This window comes from Bubalus kerabau, chromosome 16 (genome assembly GCF_029407905.1).
Source record: "Bubalus kerabau isolate K-KA32 ecotype Philippines breed swamp buffalo chromosome 16, PCC_UOA_SB_1v2, whole genome shotgun sequence".
NCBI classification, from domain to species: domain Eukaryota; kingdom Metazoa; phylum Chordata; class Mammalia; order Artiodactyla; family Bovidae; genus Bubalus; species Bubalus kerabau.
Genome location: NC_073639.1, coordinates 73,025,208 through 73,039,312, shown reverse-complemented (window position 1 = coordinate 73,039,312; position 14,105 = coordinate 73,025,208). Strand labels below are relative to the sequence as shown.

The following is a 14,105-nucleotide window of genomic DNA, read 5'->3' as shown; positions in this document are numbered from 1 at the left end:
TTCCCCTATTTCTTTGCACTGATCACTTAAGAAGGCTTTCTTATCTTTCTCCTTGCTATTCTTTGGAACTCTGCATTTAGATGCTTATATCTTTCCTTTTCTTCTTTGCCTTTTGCTTCTTGTCTTTTCTCAGCTAATTGTAAGGCCTCCTCAGACAACCATTTTGCCTGTTTGCATTTCTGTTTCTTGGGGATGGTTTTGATCATGGCCTCCTATACAATGTTAGGAACTTCCATCCATAGTTCTTCAGGCATTTTGTCTATCACATCTAATCCCTGACTCTATTAGTCACTTCCACTGTATAACCGTAAGGAATGTGATTTAGGTCATACCTGAATGGTCTAGTGGATTTCTCTACTTTATTCAATTTAAGTCTGAGTTTTGCAATAAGGAGTTCATGATCTGAGCAACAGTCAGCTCCTGGTCTTGTTTTTGCTGACTGTATAGAGCTTCTCCATCTTTAGCTGCAAAGAATAAAATCAATCTGATTTCGGTGTTGACCATCTGCTGATGGCCATGTGTTGTTAGAAGAGGGTGTTTGCTATGACCAATGCATTCTCTTGGCAAAACTCTGTTAGCCTTTTACCTGCTTCATTTTGTACCTCAAGGCCAAACTTGCCTGTTACTCCAGGTAGCTCCTGACTTCCTACTTTTGCATTTCAGTTCCCTATGATGAAAAGGACATCTCTTTCTGGTGTCAGTTGTAGAAGGTCTTTTAGGTCTTCATAGAACCATTCACCTTCAGCTTCTTTGGCATTAGTGGCTGGGGCACAGACTTGGATTACTGTGATATTCAATGGTTTGCTGTGGCAACAGACAGAGATCATTCTGTCATTTTGAGATTGCACCCAAGTACTGCATTTCAGACTCTTTTTGTTGACTATGAGGATTGCTCCATTTCTTCTAAGGGATTCTTGCCCACAGTAGTACATATAATGGTCACCTGAATTGAATTCACCCATTTCAGTCCATTTTAGTTCACTGAATCCTGAATGTCGATGTTCACTATTGCCATCTCCTGTTTGACCACTTCCAATTTATCTTGATTCATGGACCTGACATTCCAGGTTCCTATGTAATACAGTTCTTCATAGCATCAGACTTTACTTCCATCACCAGCCACATCCACAATTGGGTGTTGTTTTTATTTTGGCTCAGCCTCTTCATTCCTTCTGGAACTATTTCTCCACTCTTCTCCAGTAGCATATCAGGCACCTACCAACCCAGTGAGTTCATCTTTCAGTATCACATCTTTTTACCTTTTCATACTGTTCATGGGGTTCTCAAGGCAAGAATACCAAAGTGGTTTGCCATTCCCTTCTCCAGTAGACCACGTTTTGTCAGAACTCTCCACCGTGACCCATTCGTCTTGGGTGGCCCTACAAGGCGCGGCTCATAGTTTCATTGAGTGGGACTGTGCAATAGGCTTCGCCTCTGGTCTTCATTTCTTTGGCTCCCAAAACAGCAACACCAGGCTACTCTGACCGTTTGACAAGGTCATGAGGGTCAAACAAAAGTATATCGTAAAGAACCTTTAAAAATATGTATGTTTGCTATGATTTAATTAAACATATGAACCAAAAGCTTTGACCAGTAAATGAGACAGGAAACAAAAGGATACAGGCTTAGTTAGATTAGCCTCCCATGTTTAACACAACCCAGAGCAGGAGTTAAGATTGAAGGTTCAGGATTGAAAATTCAGGTTTAAAGGAAAAAAAATCTCTAAAGTAAACTGTATTAGAAGGAAGCTCACATCGTTTCACAGCCTAGCAATTCAAGTCATTGTTTTCAAGCTGAACATATCTTTTAAGACTCAGTGCTAGATCAGCAAACTTCTATTTATGGCAACACACAATTTCTAGAAAATTACACACAGAGAAACGACATAAACTTGGTCAGAGCCATTTCCGAGAGAGAAACATGGTGAATATGACAAAAATTTCATAAGGAGTCAGGAAGTCTGGAACCCAGACTCCTAGATTACCTACAAAAGGTAATCTAGGTCTTGAAAATTCAAAGACAGCAAAAGGTCACTTTGAAATCCATTCTTCTGTGGCCTAACCTCAAACCTCTACCTTCGTTAATGCTACTTGCTCTAAAATTCTTTTCCCCATTCTATCATCAATAACAGTTTTCCAATCTTCAAAGCCTACTCAAATGCCACTTCTAACGTGAAGTCTTCACAAACAACACTCATGGCTCCTTTCCAGTGGGTTTCCATAACACCCATACCCTCAGTACTTTTAGTCAGGCTCAGTAAATTGGGATGTCAATTCTTTCCCGTGAAAAGTAGAAAACATAATGAGCTTAGAAGAACGATGAGCACATGCTAGGTGCACTGTGAAAAGTACACTGCTTAATAAATATGTCAATTTTAGGAGTCTCATTTCATGTAAGGGTGTCTCAAGCAGTAATTCAGTAAAGCCACCATCTGCACATTTAGAAAGGCCTACCTGGCCTGCACAGGTCTCCGTGTTGCTCTTTTTCACTGGCGTAGACCTCCATGCACCAAGCATGGTATGCAAATGAGAAGAGATCTTCTATTTTAGCAGGTGGTCGTATTGCATTGTTCAGTCTCTTAAGCCACTCTTGACACTGCTCAAAGGTTGAGAACTGACACCTTTGTAAAGCCAAACAAGTACAAATGTAATCAGAAGACAGCTGACAATGAAACCTAAGGGAAGCCACCATTTCAAGAGTGCCTACTCACAGTGAAATAATTACAGTTAAAAGCATTAGTCTAGAGGTGGTCTAATGTTTATGATTTATAGTTTGAAAAAAACACATCGAACAAATTTTAGTCAATGATGCAAAATGTCGAGAAGAAGAAAGCTAGACATGTGGAAAAACTTTTTTTCAAGATTAATAAAATCTCTTCTGAGACTGACCAGCGAAAATTATTAAAGTAAAACAGGAGTCCCTCTTCCAGGAATGGGGTTTCATTCCACTTCTCCTACCAAAGCTTTATGGTTGTCCCTCTCAAGAAATATGTTCAGTTTTTGTTTTGTTATGACATATCATGCCAAACTCAGAAACAGTTCACAGTACTACTTTTAGCCAATTAGGGAATAATTTCAAAATTAATCTACTTAGCAATTAAATCAGCAACTTTAGATTGAAAATAAGATACATTACACTGAAACTCTCAGCTGTGACCATGTAGAGACCAAACAATTCTATTATCAAGTGCAATTTTCAGTGCATATATATAACTAGGAGATTAAAATAATTTGAAATAATTCAAAGTGTAAAAAAATACTTAATCTTTTCAAATGCAGTCTTTAAAATTGAGTAATTAATATACAAGCTTTTTAAACTGTAAGTTATAAGCAGTATCTATCAAAAGCAAGCCAAATCTCAATGGCTAAAAAGCAACTTAAATATTTACCTTAAAACCAAGGAGGAATCAACTATACTCCAATAAAAATTTGAAAAAAACAAACAAGGAGGTCACTTAAACCTCTCTCTTACCCCAACTAGTGTGACTTATCAACACGCCCACACACGATGTTTACTGGCACTCTAGAATAGGTCGTACAAATAGAACAAAAGCTGGGGGAGCTAAAAACTGGGAGAGCTACTAAATTTAAAATGCATTTCAGTCATCCCTTTCCAACCCTTATAATGAAGATTAGATCAGATAAAGCCAACACTGAAGAAGTTTGATGAGCAGCAGGACATCTGTAGAGTCTTAAAGTGCCTCCCAGACTGCTATCAATTGCAATGGAGAAAATACAGGAATTACACAGAAAGTGGGTGATTCCTTGAAAGAATGATCAAAACTAACATCACTAGTAAGGAACAGGTGGGCACTGTTTGCCTCCAGCTGTAATACAATATCCTGAAGAGGACACAACCTCACGTTACAGTACTCCAGCTGAAAATGTACAACCTCAATTTATTCCTGAGGAAACACTGGACACAAAATAAGCATTCTATTATAATAAAAGATTGTTTTCTTCAAAGTGCTAATGCCAAAAAGATAAATAAAGGTGATGGAAAACATTCCAGATTAAAGAAATGTACAGAATCATGGCAACTAAATACAGTATGTGACCTTGACTGAATCTTGTTCTGAATGAGGTAGGGGCAATGCTATGAAGGGCATTATCTGGTCAACTGACAGAATTAGAACATGTGTAGCAGACTGGATAAAAGTATTACGAGTGTAAAACTGTGAAGTTGATCATGATACTGTGGTTATGTAAGAAAATACCCCTATTCTTAAGAAAGCACACTAAAGTATTTTGGGGCAAAGAGCCATAATTACATAATTTACTTTCAAATTGTTCAGAACAAGAATTTCTCACACACACAAAAAATAACACAAATGGGGTAAAATGTTAACAGTACTAGTGCTCTTTACGATTTTTATGTTTGTACTTATTTTGCAAATTTACAGTTATATCCAAATAAAAAAGAAAACATATCTTTCCAGTAGCAAAGCAGCCTGAAGATAAAATATTTCAGGGACTAACTACTCAGAAAATGTTCGTAACTAGGCTGACCCTCAAAAGCAGTTTTTGTTATCAAATCATGAATCCACCCTTTAAAAAGTATTTTCCACACTAAACAACAGCATAAACACGTCACATACCTGATAACTTTGCAGTCTTTGCAAGTCAAATGAAGCTGAAATATATCTCGGCATTCAACACTTTCTATAAGCTGCAATGGAATCTGCAATTAAAAAAAGATGAAGTTCCCTTAGTCAAAAAGGCATTGCCCCTGCGGTTCTGCAATGTGTCCAAGAGTGATCAGCGAGTTCTACAGGAGAAAGTAGCACAGAACTGCATATTCATCTGAATCAACAGCACTCAAGTGATTTACTCGGTGATTTAGGCTTCCCTTCCTCAGTCTCTAATCAATGCCCTCAAGTCACTTCACAGCACAAGGACAACAAACAAAGAGGAGGCACCGCATCTAGAAGAACAAGGAAATACAGAAATGTGTCATCTCTCCGGCAACAAACTTACAGTCTCCTTTCTCAAAGTACTACTTTACGATGCTACAGCTAGCTGTGATTTGTGGTAACACAGAAGCTGAAGGGAATCAGAACAGTTAATCCTGTCCTGTTGACAAAAAAGAGCTGCAGATCAAGATACTAGTGGGACTATACTTGTCGCCTATCCCAAACGACAAGGTGGGCCTGGGCCTTTGTGTCAGCAAAGCAGCAACGTGAAAAAGACTGGAGGTCTGAACTGCCTGCGGTAGCACAGAAAACCCAAGACAGCAGACGGAGCTGCTGGTCAAGCGCTCTGCTCAGCAGAAGAGGGACAGCTCTCACAGTGGCCTAATCGGGTAGGTTTAATGTGTTTCAAAAGACAAGCTGAGGAGCCCTGTTTGCCAAGTAGGGCTCAAGGTACAAGTAAGCTGGGATGGTTCTCTCCCTGCCAATCTGGTCATCGGATACTGAAACAAGATCAGTATGACAGTGGACAGGGATCAGAGAAGGGAGGCAGATAGGAGGGAAAGCATCTGAAGAGGGTGATAAATCCTCAAGCTGTCGTTAGAATCCTCCTTCTGTCCCTCAACTTTTCCTGACTCAACCCTTGACCTCAAAAACTTCCAATTTCCAAAACTTCTAAAGAGAACCTGGTAAAAATTGTAGTGGATACTCTTACTCATTGAAAAAGGATCTTTTTACGCTGTATCAAGCCCAATCAAAATGTGGCTCTGGGAGCTGCAAGGAGCATTCCGGCAATTCGCATTTTGCATGAGAAGGAGGAGGCACTCTCCTCCAGCACAGACAGAAACAAGAGCACACTGCCTGACAGGGCGGCCCTGCTGCAAGCTGAGCCCACTTCAGAAGCAGGCTTCCGGCAAACCCTGCCCCACCGTGGTCGCCAGAGTCGGCTGGGAACTCTCAGAACAAGGATGTGGAGATCGAGAAGAAGCCCGTATGATGGACGTGTCAGAAGAACAAAAAGAAACTGGGGCAGGGATTCAAAAAGAGAAAAAAACAAAATAGTGTTACTCAAGTAATGGCTGAGAGTTCTACCTCAGAGTAGAGCCTTCTAGATTTATCTACAAAATTCCCTTATAATAGGACCAGAAGTAAGAGAAAGACTAAGAATTTCTGCCTGTATTCAGAGAAAGAAAAAGGATCTTTGGCCCTCTGTTTTTAAGTCCTTTACCCCAAGGTGCTGTGAGAAACTGGAGCTGAAGCAGTTAAAAATTCTTTTAAGACCTGTACATCTAAGAAGGAAAAACAACAACCTATCAGTAGGGATAAACTGTGAAGGGGAATAGGAGATTAAGAGATCAGACGGGGACACTGATTTTTCCTCAGGCCAGTCCTCTGCATATCCTGTAACACTCATGTTAGGTTTTTTGTTTTTTAAACCTACAGTCCCCATTCTCCCCCAATATTCCCCCAAAAACAAAAAGAGAAAAAGAGATGCCAGACTGGCAATTCAGAGGCCTGAGTTCTAATTTCAATTTTCTAAAACTTTATCAACCAAAATTCTGCCTTCTTACCGACTTCCTTGGACAATCCTCTAACCTTCCCACATGCCACCACACCAGCCTGTGCTTTCTGGTGGTCCCAGCTTAGGAAGGTCCAGGCACAGGGAATGGGAAGAGCCTGGGGTGGAGTGAGAGTGAGTTTTACAAATCCACAGGCTCTCACAGCAATCACTTGCTCCATGTCCCCTCCAACACCCTACCTTATAGCTAGAAAACCTGAAAACCAACTAACATTATTACCAGATGCTGGAGGGAATGGACCAGCCTGTGCTATTTTGCTACAAAGAATAAAAGTTTTACATCCCTACTATTTGGACTAGATATAGCCCAAGAGCCTAGCTAGGTTCAGACTTCTGAAATACAAAGATGCAACCCCTCAGAGCATGCAAAACATTTGCTACCTACATGCTTCCAATATATAATTTTTCACATATTTTAATACTGCAAACTTAAGAAAGAAGGATAAAAACACTGGTTGCTAGTATACAGATCCTACCAAATCACAAGAAACAACCATGTGTATTCAAGTCATAGATACAGAATACAGATTTTAATAATCACGCAGATTATCACATGCAAGGAACTTTAATATGCAGCAAGAACAAGGACATAAAAGAGAAACACTTGATTTTGTATCAAATGAACAGCTCTTTTTTCTTCCCCTTTCATCTCAATGATACTCTTCAATGCACCCACCCCACCCTCGAGATTGCCTTCCCTTTGAAAAAGGTGGAGCTAGCTGGCTTTTCCTCTTCATACAGCCAACCAAAATATAAGCTTCTCTACTTCTTTAAAGGCACGTCCACGGATTCAGGTTTCTCAACTTTCCTCACATATGAGAAGGATCCTTACCATTTCTGTCACTAGACATACCCCAAAGCAAAGAAATACAGGTTCATGAGGCAGACCATTTGATAGCTCGGGAAGGTTAAGACACTCCACTAAAGCTAGTGGCAGAGCCAGGACCAGAATCTGTGACTGCCCTCCAGCTCAGGGCCCTGCCAACATCCATGGTGCTCCGTTCTTCCTCTAGGATGCCATTCCCTTCTGTGTGAGCCCTACCTTAGTTCTTCTTTCACTATTAAGCAGCCTCTTCACCAGGGATCTTAAGCGGCAAACAGAATGTAAACCTACCAAGATTCTACAGAGGCAATTCTAAGAAATTTGAAGTCACAATCATATCCTCCCTAACCCAATGACTCAGTGCTTTGCAACAACTCATCCTTGTTTTGCTCCTTTCTTCTCTGCCTTCTACTTGCCAGGCAATTCTCTCTCCCATTACAATGCTTTTCTCCTTATAAAACCCACCAAACTCATGCTTAAAATACATCAAACACATTCCAGTGCTGTTAATCAATTCCTCTAAAGGTCAAAAGTTACATTACATACACCAAAACTCACGAGAGCATCAATCCAAAAGAGCAGGACAGCGGCAGTTTAAAAACATAATAGACATGCATAAGAGAGTCACAGTACTCGTTCCAGAAGGAATTTTATGTTATTTCCTACTGTATTTACCATAATTCATTCTGGGTCTGTATGTGTGTGAATTACTAAGCACCAAAATTTAAAAGTGGGATAATGTACACTTTTTAATAACAAATGCCCTTTTTATAGACTGAATGGGGAAGTATTAACCTTGCATACACATGGCAAGTAAAAATGGCAGTAACAGAGTAAAAATAATTTAATGAGTCTTAACCTAAAATCTATATAACACATCGTGGATTATCTGGGTTCTAACGATTTAAAAACCAGTCAGAAGAAAATGGTCACAGGTTGAAGACTCAAATTCTTTATTACTCACTTCTGGTATTTACAACGTACTCTTCCAACACGGGTTTTCAGAAGCCTCCTCTGATTTATGAATGCTAAGACCAAAGGGCATTGTTAACAATAACCTACTTCTGATGCTTGGAGAGTAACAAAGATTTTCAATGTACAACAATTAGGCAATGTAAAAAATGGGGGAAATGCTAAGGAAGGTGTTTCCAGGTACACTTCCAGCTTATTCCTAAGAAGCATTAACAGACCAGTCTAGAAATACCAGTCAACAAATACTAATGTTGTCTTTACTTCTGGTTGAAATTCAGTTTACATTTTTTGAAAGTCACAATTCCATCTGCTCATGGGACTATGGGGCTTTACCGCACCCCACAAATTGTCCTCATGTACAAAACCAGTAGAACTGTCTCTGATAGGAGGAAAGGGACTCATGCAGAGAGGACACACTTGCTGATTTGCAAGGGGAGCATCTGACACGCAAACCAGTTTGTTTCAAGCACAGGTGCAACAACCACCTACAATTCTCATGCTACTTACTGGGATTTCAGAAGCAGCAGACTGAGAGGCAGTCTATTGAATTACACAACAAAAATCGTTTTAAAATTTCATTATCTTCACTTGAACACTTACTTGTTTGTAAATTAGCTGAGCAAAGAAATATACCTATACATATGTAAAAATACAGTTTGGGAAAAGCACGGAATAGGAGCAATTCATACCTTAAATGCTACAACTGAACTATACTAGAGGTTCTTTACCCTAGAAATTGGAAACTTGATATAATGAATGTGCATTACAGTAACGATGTATTTCAATGTGCTGTGAGATTAAGAGAATATATGGTATCAGACAGCTATGTCAAGCTTGATGGTGTAAGTCATTTAAGAGTTACATGTGTTCATTTGAAAACACAAAATGATGCAAACTGGAGCATGCCACGATACATACTGACGCATCTGCGTTTTGATGGTTGATATGTTTGATTTAGATATAGTAACTTTTACGGGAGGGGTCTCTTAATATCACAGATTTTACTGAAATACTCATCTGCTGAGGAAGGACCAGAATAGGAGGAGCCATGGTTTCCCGGAGTAACCACAGGTTTTAGGAACCCAGCACTAACTGTGATGTCATTAACTTATTTGTACAAAGAAGTCCTAGTCTCTCCCAATCTGAATTACTTAAAATCAGTGCAACTACAAAATACTTTTGCACAACCATTTTTCAGTGCAAAGCCATTATCTTGGGCTTTTAAAAAAGTGACAAGCAGACTCTGTGCCTTAGAGGGTTATCATGCTAAATGGAAAACACTTTTCAGTGAAGAAGTGGGTCACAAGTTAAAAACAAGGGTAAGTTTTCTTAAGCACTGTATCTCAATCACAGTTGGGGGACCAACAATTCCAGTAAGCAACCTACTCATACAGCTATTGTTAGAGAAAAAGATGATGCAGGCTTAGAGAAAAAGATGACTTAAAATGAGCTTTAAACCCAGAGAGGATTTTAAAATGGTCTAATATCTATTTCAAACCCATTATTAATTCCAATTCACTTAATATTTACTGAATACTATGGCACAAGTAAACACATTGGATTCTAAAGATACAAAGATGAACAAACAAAAAATTACAACATATCTGGTAAAAGTTGTCAAACTGTGTTCAAGACACAGAAAAAGCCAGAAGAGAGGGTAATAAACTGTCAGGGAGGGAACTGGGACTGAGAAAGGCTTCACAGAAGAATATCATCACCTGAATTGGGTTCTGACAGATGAAGAAAAGTTCCTTGGGTAGGAGGAGAGAGAACTCAGAGGTATAAGGTATGTCTGAGTCCAAAGAGGGTGGTTTTACTAATACAAAGGGGAGAAGGGGAGAGAGGGGGAGACAGAAAAGCTGTAAAGGACCAAGGATCACACCACTTAGGGTGACACCGTGTTAAGTGATTTCATTTTAGAAGTAATCAAGAAAGACTGAAGGCCTTTAGGTTGGTGAATGACATGCTCCAATCCATGCTTTCTCTCCAACAGATCCTTTACCCCAACAGATCTAAAAACAGTCTCTGAAATACTTGGCCATAAGCCAAAAAGCTGAGAAACGGGACTGCATGAAAAAATGCAATGATACAAAACTACATTATCTCCACATGCAATTTAATTAAATTTCACCAATTCTAGACATTTAAACACAAATTAAATTGGGTAATTCTACTAAATATTGCTGTCATTACTTCCACAGGAGCTAGTAGGGTCTGGTTGCTGGGATGTTATAGGAGATTCCATCCTGTCCCCTCTTATCAGGGCTACTCAATTCCAAACAGACCCTTCTGAACAGTGGTACATGGTATGAAAGCACAATATGCCTCTTGCCTTGATGAATCCAGTGTGTATTTTTAGCTGATAGACAGAAAACTAAGACAAGAGCTATGATCATAGCACAAATCTACAGGCCAGAAGGAATTCAGGCCATAGTGACTCCTAGATGTAAACGCTTAACTGCACAGAACAGTAATCAACACTAAAACAATAAATGCCAACCACAAAGAAAATGTCAGCCATTCGAGTCTTGACAAGGAAAAATATGATGAAGGAATTGGGTAACTTTTGGATGGCTGAGTAAAACAACTTTCTAAGAATCCCAAAATGAGCTCCCAAACACACTATCTGAATGAAGGGACAGTCATGAGCTTTTATAAGATGTCATAGTACACGTCTTTGTGGTAGAACCAAAGCACAAAGAGCCACAACACTGTTCAGTGAGGAAAGAAGGCAGCGTTCGTTTGGTTAGAATACATGAACTTTGGCATTTTTGTGCTGAAAGACAAGTTTACTGAAAAATATTAAGGATGGCAATAGTGCTGGAAGACCCAGTTCACTGAGGATACCCTCTTAATTGAAAAGGGTAAACGCACTCAAAAGTTGAGAGCTTTCCCTCTCTTCAGCAATACACAGTATATTATGCAAATAAATATTTTATTTAACATCTATCCTTATACCACTAAGACTAGATGAGAGTCACTTCATCCTGTAACAGAAGCCTGCACTGAACTCAAAGTACATCTCATCATTTGACGTTGCTGTTCAGTCGCTAAGTTGGGTCTCTTTGTGACCCCATAGACTACAGCAAGCCAGGCTTTCCTGTTCTACACTATCTCCTGTGAAGTCGCTCAGTCGTGTCCTCCTCTTTGCAACCCCATGGATGGTAGCCTACTAAGCTCCGTGGTCCATGGGATTTTCCAGGCAAGAATACTGAAGTGGGCTGCCATTTCGCTCTCCAGGGGGTCTTCCCAACCCAGGGAGGGAGCCCGGGTCCCCGGCACTGCAGACAGAGCTTCACCATCTGAGCCGCTACGGTAGTGTGCACTACCTCCTGGAGTTTGCTCAAGTTCATGTTCACAGAGTAGGTGATACTGTCTACCCATCTCATGCTCTACCGCCCTCTTGTCCTTTTGCTTTCAATCTTTCCCAGCATCAGGGTCTTTTTCAATGAGTCAGCTCTTTGCCATCAGGTGGCAAAAGTACTTCAGCATCAGTCCTTCCAATGAATAGTCAGGATTGACTTCCTTTAGGATGGACTGTTTTGATCTCCTTGCAGTCCAAGGGACTCTCAAGAATCTTCTCCAACACCACAATTCGAAAGCATCAACTCTTCAGTGCTCAGCCTTCTTTATGGTCCTGCTCTCACATCCATACGTGACTGCTGGAAAAACCATAGCTTTCACTATACAGACCTTTGTTGGAAAACTGATGTTCCCACTTTTTAATACGCTACTTAGGTTTGTCATACATTCCCTTGCAAGGAACAAGCGTCTTTTAATTTCATGGCTGCAGTCACCATCCACAGTGATTTTAGAACTCACAAAAATAAAATCTGTCACTGTTTCCACTTTTTCCCCTTCTGTTTGCCATGAGATGATGGGACCTGATGCCATGACCTTATGATGAGTTTTAAACCAACTTTTCCACCTTCATCAAGAGGCTCTTCACTTCCTCTTTGCTTTCTGCCATTAGAGTGGTATCATCTGAATTTCTGAGACGGTTAATATTTCTCCTGGCGATCTTGACTCCAGCTTGTGATTCACCCACCTTGGCATTTCACATGATTACTCCGCATACAAACTGAATGAACAGGGTGATAATATACAGACTTATCATAATCCTGTTCCAAGTTTGAACCTGTAAGCTGTTCCATATAGGGTTCTAACTGTTGTTTCTTAACCCATAGACAGGTTTCTCAGGAGATAGGTTATGGCAGTCTGGTATTCACATCTCTAAGAATTTTCCAGTTTGTTGTGATCCACACAGTCAAAGGCTTTATAGCATAGTCAATGAAGCAGACGTTTTTCTAGAATTTCCCTTGTTTTATCTGTGTGCTTAGTTGCTCAGTCATGTCCAACTCTTTGCAACTCCACGGACTACAGCCCACCAGGTTCCTCTGTCTATGGGGATTCCCCAGGCAAGAATACTGGAGTGGGTTGCCATGCCCTCTTCCAGGCGATCTTCTGAACCCAGGTCTCCCACATTGCAGGCGGAGTCTTTACCAACTGAGCCACCAGAGAAGCCCTGCTTTCTCTATGATTCAACAAATGTTGACAATTTGACCTCTGGTTCTCTGCCTTTTCTAAACCCAACCTGTATATCTGGAAGTTCTCGGTTCATGTACTAAAGCCTAACTTGAAGAATTTTGAGCATAACCTTCCCAGCATGCGAAATGAGCACAACTGTACGACAGTTTGAGCATTCTTAGGCACAGCCCTTCTTTGGGATTGGAATGAAAACTGACCTTTTCCAGTCCTGTGGCCATTGCTGAGTTTTCCAAATTTGCTGACATACTGAGTGCAGGACTTTAACTGCATCATCTTTTAGGATTTTAAACAACTCAGCTGGAATTCCATCACCTCCACTACCTTTGTTCATAGCGATGCTTCCTAAGGCCCACTTGACTTCACACTCCAGGCTGTCTGGCTCTAGGTGATGTGACCAACACCACTGTAGTCATCTGGGTGATTAAGAACTTTTTTGTATAGTTCTTTTGTGTATTCTTGCCACATCTTCTTAATCTCTTCTGTTTCTATTAGGTTCATTTCTGTCCTTTATCATGCCCATCTTCGCATGTTCCCTTGCTATCTCCAATCTTCCTAAAGAGATCTCGTGTCTTTCCCATTCTGTTGTTTTCCTCTACTTCTTTGTATTGTTCATTTAAGAAGGTCCTATGTCTCCTTGCTATTCTCCGGAACTCTTCATTAAGTTAGGTAAATCTTTCCCCTTTCTCCTTTGCTTTTTGCTTCTCTTCTTTCCTCAGCTATTTGTAAAGCTTCTTCAGACAACCACTTTTCCTCCTTACATATCTTTTTCTCTGGGGTGGTTCTGGTCACTGGCTCCTGTACAATGTTATAAACCTCTGTCTATAGTATTCATCACCTCCACTGGATAATCGTAAGGGATTTGATTTAGGAGGTGGTGCTAGTGGTTAAGAACCTGCCTGCCAATGCAGGAGAAGTAAAAGATGCAGGTTCGATCCCTGGGTTGGGAAGATGCCCTGGAGAAGGAAATGGCAACCCACTCTAGTAATCATGCCTGGAGAATCCCCTTGACAGAGGAGCCTGGTGGGCTACAGACCATAGGGTTGCTCAGAGTCGGACAAGTCTGAAGTGACTTAATGCATACCTAAATGGCCTAGTGGTTTTCCCTACTTTCTTCAGTTTAAGACTGAATTTTGCAATAAGGAGCTCATGATTTGAGCCACAGTCAGCTCCAAGTCTTGTTTTTGTTGACTGTACAGAGATTCTTCATCTTCGGCTACAAACAATATAATCGATCCAGTTTTGGTACTGACCCTCTGGTGATGTCCACGTGTAGA

General features: G+C 40.4%; 1 protein-coding gene across 6 annotated transcripts in view; it reads right to left on the bottom strand.

The window, feature by feature from the left end:
- Positions 1 to 14,105, bottom strand: part of MTMR3 (myotubularin related protein 3) — a 132,315-nt gene that overhangs the window by 34,783 nt on the left and 83,427 nt on the right. For 4 of the 6 annotated variants that reach the window (XM_055549462.1, XM_055549461.1, XM_055549457.1 and 1 more), the window contains exons 5-6: positions 4,598 to 4,680; positions 2,454 to 2,620 (exon numbers count right to left, since the gene is read on the bottom strand). In XM_055549462.1, coding sequence (XP_055405437.1) covers positions 2,454 to 2,620; positions 4,598 to 4,680 — 250 coding nt within the window. Of the gene's footprint in view, positions 1 to 2,453; positions 2,621 to 4,597; positions 4,681 to 8,790; positions 8,824 to 14,105 lie in introns of all 6 variants that reach the window. The other 2 variants (XM_055549460.1, XM_055549459.1) reach the window with 1 other exon arrangement.